General features: G+C 43.7%; 1 protein-coding gene across 2 annotated transcripts in view; it reads right to left on the bottom strand.

The window, feature by feature from the left end:
• Positions 1-898: 898 nt before the first annotated feature.
• Gabrp (gamma-aminobutyric acid type A receptor subunit pi) overlaps positions 899-6000 on the bottom strand; it is a 31927-nt gene continuing 26825 nt past the window's right edge. Inside the window, exon 9 of one of the 2 annotated variants that reach the window (XM_047554665.1) lies at positions 899-1357. In XM_047554665.1, the coding sequence (XP_047410621.1) occupies positions 1179-1357 (179 nt within the window). In that variant the 3' untranslated portion in view covers positions 899-1178. The remainder of the gene's footprint in view (positions 1358-6000) is intronic. The other variant, XM_047554664.1, reaches the window with a different exon arrangement.

Genomic DNA, 6000 nt, shown 5'->3' with positions numbered 1-6000 from the left:
AAAATCCGGTACTGCTTGTGGTTTCAGGCATCCTCTGGAGGTCTTGGAACATAATAAATAAGTGGTGACTATTTCATTTGTTTTCTAAAATCAAGGTCTTAGACTTACGGGGAAAAAAAGGTCATGGCTTGAGTTCAGATTATCACTGTCAAGTTCTGGGTCCTGGAACAGAAGGTGTAAAAAGGCGGATGGCAAATACCGCTCGCCCTTGGATGGGCATTCTGCTGCTGGCTGTACCCCCGGACGGCAGAGCTCCTCCAAGCGTGGCCCACCCACCTCTCACCAGCCTTTCTGGAGCTCAGAGGGGAGTGAGGGCAACACCAGGCTCTGGGGCGGGACATGGCCCCTTCTGGGCTTGACTGCCACAGGGCTCAGAGAAAGCCAGGGTAAAGAGGAAGCGGGAGGCAGCCCCCTGGGTGCTGCTCCCTTCTTTCTAAAGAACTGACCACGTCCTGGACCACCCAGAAGGAAGCTGCCAAGGCTGAGGGAGGTCCAAGCTTTTGGCAAAAGGGAAACGAGTGGAGATTCCTGGCCCTCCTTCCTGGGACCCTCCTACACTGTGGCAACCCCAACCAAAGGAGGCTTCCCGGAATTGGCTGACAGAGCAAGAGCTTGTTTAATTTGTGAGGACTGGACACTAAATCATTCTTTGTGGCAGCTCTGATATTGGCAGATGGGCGATCTTGCTCTGTCCTGTTTATATAACAGCAGTTGATAGATAGTGACTTCGTAGTTGGATATTTATGAGAGGTTTCATTTCAAATAATATAGTTTTGGCCCGTGGCAATGCTAAGGCTCTTACCCATTATTACCAAGAAGCTAAATCTTTAGGATATTGTAACTATAACTGCAGGGTCCGTTTGATCTACCCGGAAGAACTGCAAAAGTTAATATTTTTCAATGCAGTGAAAGCTTTATTATAAAAAGTCTCATTAGGAAGTTATCTGTCCCTAAAACATATAGGCTATCAGAAGGTCAAGGATATAAAAAACAACTTTTTCATACTTTTCTTTCACCTTATGACTTCTATCATATAACAAGGTAATTAAAAAGGAAAAAGAAATCCCCTTTTTTCCATTACAGAAACCAAACCTCCATGCCCTCTGGTCGGGTCCTGGTTCTGAGGTTAGCGGGCAAGGTCCATTCTTCACGGTTTAAGGACAGTAACCCTGGCTGGATTAAGTGTTGAGTATCTGCTGAGAAAGTGCTGTCCACCTGTGAATGCCGTCAAGCTGTGAATGGCCTGCCTTTGCCCCAGTTGTGAAAGACCACCATTCGGGAGATCTTTGGGATTCTGTGCGCTTTAAATATTTGTCATGTAATGGGAGACCCTCGGCAACTGGGGAAGTTTCAGGACCTGGAAGGGAAGCAGAGACAGGGCATTAAGCAGGTTCTTCAGGGTTGGCACTGGGCATTGGCAGGGAGGCCCTTGTCACTGCAGGTGTCTTCAAAAGGAAGGCAGATAACATGCAAGGACCTGAGTCACAGGGTTCTCTTAGTTTGGAAGAGACAGGATAAGAGCTAAGGTGGCTGGAGAAAAACTGGGCCAGAAACGAGATGGCAGATGAAACAGCAGAGGCTCGGGTTCTTTCCTTTGTCTCTGCAACACAGAAACATGGGCGGGACTGCGTGGTGTTGGGGGCTGAGGTGTCATTTCCAGCCTCGGCATTTCTTGCCTGACGTGCAGATGCTGAAGTCCTAACAGCCGTACCTCAGAATGTGCCTGCCTTTGGAGACAGGTCCTTTGAAGAGGTAATTGAAGTGAAAGTATCCAGGAGTCCCTAATCCACGAAGACTGGTGTGCTTGCAAGAAGAGGAAATGTGGACACAGACACATAAAGACTTTTTCATCATATTAATTATGAGTTACTTTTTTTACTGTAGTCAGTATTTCTTCACCATCTTAATTTTGAAAAGTCTTTGGTCCCAAAGTCTGTTTCTACCAAAGGATCTCTAATTTACTCACATGCACACACAATCTATAGGTACCGTCTATGCAGCATAGAGACCTGACCTTTTTGGAGAAGACAGGAAGGCCTCACTGGGAAGTGAAAATTAAGCCTACAACTAACCTTATCAGGACCCAGCCCTGTGAGTGATATTTGGTAAGAACACCTAGAAAGAGTCGGCCTAGTTTGGTTTGTCTGAAACTATGGGGTTTCTCTTTTAATGCAAAACTTGGCGTTGGATGCATCCAGTAACCTCAGCGCCCTTCCCCACTCCCTGTCCAAATCTCTCCCACTTTTGAGTCCTCCCGAGGTCAATGTCCTCACTTGCTGCTCCGGTTTGCATATGGTTGCAGTGTCCCCCAGGGTTCCTGTGTTGGAGGCTTGGTTCTCAGTGTGCAGGGTTGGAGGTGGATCTGTGAAGTGGAGCCTGGTAGGAGCTCCTGGGCATCCAGGTAGCTCTCATGGGACTCCTGAGCTCTTGGGAGAGCAAGTTATTATACAAGCAACCCCAATGCCTGAATCTCTCTCCCGCTTCCTGTTTTGAGATATGATCTCTTCTCAAATGTGCTCCGACCCTGCTGTCCACCATGCTGTGATGCAGGTACTGAAAACCAGGCCTCAAGACTAAAGCCGGAGCCATGCTGTTTGGACTTTCACATCCCAAACTGAAATAAATAAACCTTCATTTAGAGAGTTAGCCCGCCTCAGGTATTCTGTTATAGTAATGAAAAACTGACTAATACAGGTGTGTTCTTCCTAACGGGCCATCTGCATAGTCTCCTGGGTTAAGTCAGAGCTGAAGAGATTGAAGATCTGATAGTTTCCTTGAGTAGAAGACCCACCCAGAGGTGGTCCCTGCTTCAGCCCTGCATGAAGCCAGGCTGCTACTTTATTTTTAGCAACCCTATTTGGGACTTTTTTTCTTTTTTTTAAAGAAGAGCTTGGGAATGATGTAAAGGAGATCTAAATCTTTATTATGAAAAAATAAAGTGTGGGATGTACAGGCTCAGGACTGCCATATGAATTAGAAATTCTAGGAACTCTTGACTCTCTTAGCAGCACTAATTTCCTACTTCAACTGACAGGAGAAACCATGGATTTTATTTTGGGCTGTCTGACTAGTCTTTAGTGCTGACTGAGCCCAAAAGAGAGCATCTGTTTTTGAAAATAGGAACCAGTGCTTGATATTCACTCTTTGTTTTTAAGGCTTTCTTAATAGATGGAGAGCCATTAGGTGCCGACAAAAACCTGTTAAACCAGAAACTGTGAGTTTTATTTTGTTTTACTGATAATGTGTCTTTTATTTTTATACAGCAACCTCCCAGCAAAAGTTCCAATAAAAAAGAGATAATGTTTATTGAGCATGTGACAATAAGCTATGAACTCTGTCAGGTGTTCTGCACACAGAATTGCTGTGTGCACCAAACTCAGCGAATCATTGACGCCTATGAGGAGGTTTTCCCTGATTTAGAGAAAAGGAAATGAGGTTCAAAGAGGTGAAATCAGGTCACATAATTATGTGGTAACAGACCAAGCCAGGGCTTGACCCCAGGTGGACTCAGGCCAAAGCTTAGCTCCTAACCATTCCAGCAAACTCCACAAATTTCTCCAGGGTCAGTCAGTGTGCGTCCTCTCAGCCTTGCGAGTGAGTGGCTTTGCAGGTGGGAAGTTCAGTGGATGCTTCTAAAGCAGGAAGGTAAAAGAGCCATGTTCTTCTTATTGTTTGCTTTTCTCTCATTCCTCTTAATTGTCTAACTCAGATCCAGATTCTGCAGACTTCTCATTCAACTTGTGAAGAATGAGGCAGAATGGTGTAGTGGATGAAGCAGGGTCCATGGGAGGCAGCTTAGACCCGGGTTCAAATCCCAGCTCTGCCACTTCCTGATGGTCTGACCTTGAGCCAGCCACTTCATCTCAGTGAGTCATTTCCCTCATCTGGAAAGAGGTTTAATAACCTCTATAACCTCTAGAGGTAGGGCAGGTGAGGTGGTTGGTATGTGCTTGGCACTTAATCAGTTGACACTATTGACTAGCATTTATGCATCACGGGCTACTGTTCTTTTATGGGACTCATAACATCGGGTCTAGCTCAAATATCTGGGAAGAAACAAAATGAGAAAAACCACTGATGGACTGACTGCATTGTGGCGATTATTCTTAATATTTTCCCCCAGAAAACTGCATAAAAGTTATTTTATACCTGCATTCTATTTGGAAAGCATTATAAAACTTTGAGCAGATGACAGCCCATGAGAGCTGAGCGATACCAAAGCACGGTGTGCTTTTCTGATCAAGATATAACTTTATTGCCCTTTATGTACTGTCTGGGTTAATACAGTAAGCAAATGGGAGATAATCTGAAATACCTTTACCACCATTTATAGTGGCAGAACACACAACTTACTTCTAAAAATGCAAACAATTCACAGCCATGGAAGGCATCGTGTGTGCATACAAAAGTATTTTTAAAATAATCACCCACGCGGCGCCGAGAGGGATGGTGTTCTGAGGTCTTTCGCTTTGGCAGAAATGAAACAGGATGTTCTTGGAGCAGCTAGCCAGGTCAACATCTTCTTTCCTTCTTTCCTTCTTTTCTTTCTTTCTTCCTGGTATGCCAGCTTTTGTGATTTCCTCTGTAGGAACTTACAGAGTGAAGGGGTGAAAAACTGTGTCCTCTAGGCTAAAAAGTGACTTTAAAAGGCCTTTTTGAGAAGGAGTGATCTGATTTAGTAGCAAAGATTCCAGAGGTATCTCTGGCCTTATAACACAATCCTGGCAGATTGAGCAAGATTGCTGCGACACAGGCTGCAGGTAATGCTGTCAAGTCTCTGTGGGATCGTGACTTTTTGTTCTTCGGAGACACTGACATCTTGTCACTTCTGAGTGGGCGGAACATGAGCTTCCCAGGCAGCACCATCTGGAGATGGGGCGGGAGCAGTGTGCTGGCTTGGGAGGCGGCTTCTAGTTCCGCATGTGCCCTGAGCTTCACCTCGGACCCTTGTCTACCAACAGGTCACATGAGTTGGATGGACTTCGTCATGTCCCAGCTACCTCTCAATTGTCATTTTCTAGGGACATGTAACACAGGTATAATCATGCATCAAACTAATTAAGGTCCATTTGTGTGACTTACATCAAATATTTCCAAAATACTTTCATATTTATAATCTCATTTTTCAGTCCTACCACAAACTTGTGAGATAGGAAACCTGAATATTTTTGTTCCATCTGACATATTAGGAAACTTAGGCAAATAGAGATTAAGTTAATGGCACAGTCCAGGTCTCCTGACTCTCATTTCTGGGTTCCTCCACTAAATTAAACTGGATTAGTCTTTTGGGATACGTGTGAAAGGGTATGCAGTTGTGGAAAAGAAATAACTTGATAAATTATATTAAATTACTGTAGGAGTAGATAAAAAACAAAGTTCTATTTCCCTTGTTGAGAATTTGCCTTTGAATCCCACTGTGAAATGGATTAGAGCGTTTTGTTAGGATGGGAGCAATATACACATTCAGAAAAGGTACAGCTCATATTCTTTTAAATGGATAATTTCTCCTGGGACTTCTTTACATTCTGAAAATTCACTTTATTATTGCATCCTAAGGTCTGTGGCTTCAAATGCCACGGCTTCCGAGTAGAACTTTTATTGGTGATATTTGTGTTTATCACTTTCTACTGTCATCCTCTCCTGTTTCCTTTGTTTTGTTCCAGAGATAGGATTTGATTTATGAATGAGGGCTTTTTGATTCTTCAAGATATATTTTGGTGAATTGGTTCAATAACTTGTTATGGAAAAAGCAAAATCCATCAGGGACATATTTGCCTACTTCCTCTATAAGGAAGTCTCTCCTAGAAACCCACTCTTTCACCATCAGTCACACCACATTTCTGTATTTTATCCACATTGATTTGTTTGTTAAATAGTCCATCAAAGGGTTCACCTTAAAAGCTAGCTTTAAGATTTCTAATATCTGGAGATTAAACAAAAGTCTTGCCCCCCAAGGTAGCTCGCACACTGCAGTCCAGTTTCAGAAATCTTTTGTCTTTG

Source organism: Sciurus carolinensis, chromosome 6, assembly GCF_902686445.1.
Source record: "Sciurus carolinensis chromosome 6, mSciCar1.2, whole genome shotgun sequence".
Taxonomy (NCBI): domain Eukaryota; kingdom Metazoa; phylum Chordata; class Mammalia; order Rodentia; family Sciuridae; genus Sciurus; species Sciurus carolinensis.
This window is presented reverse-complemented; position numbering and strand designations above follow the sequence as displayed.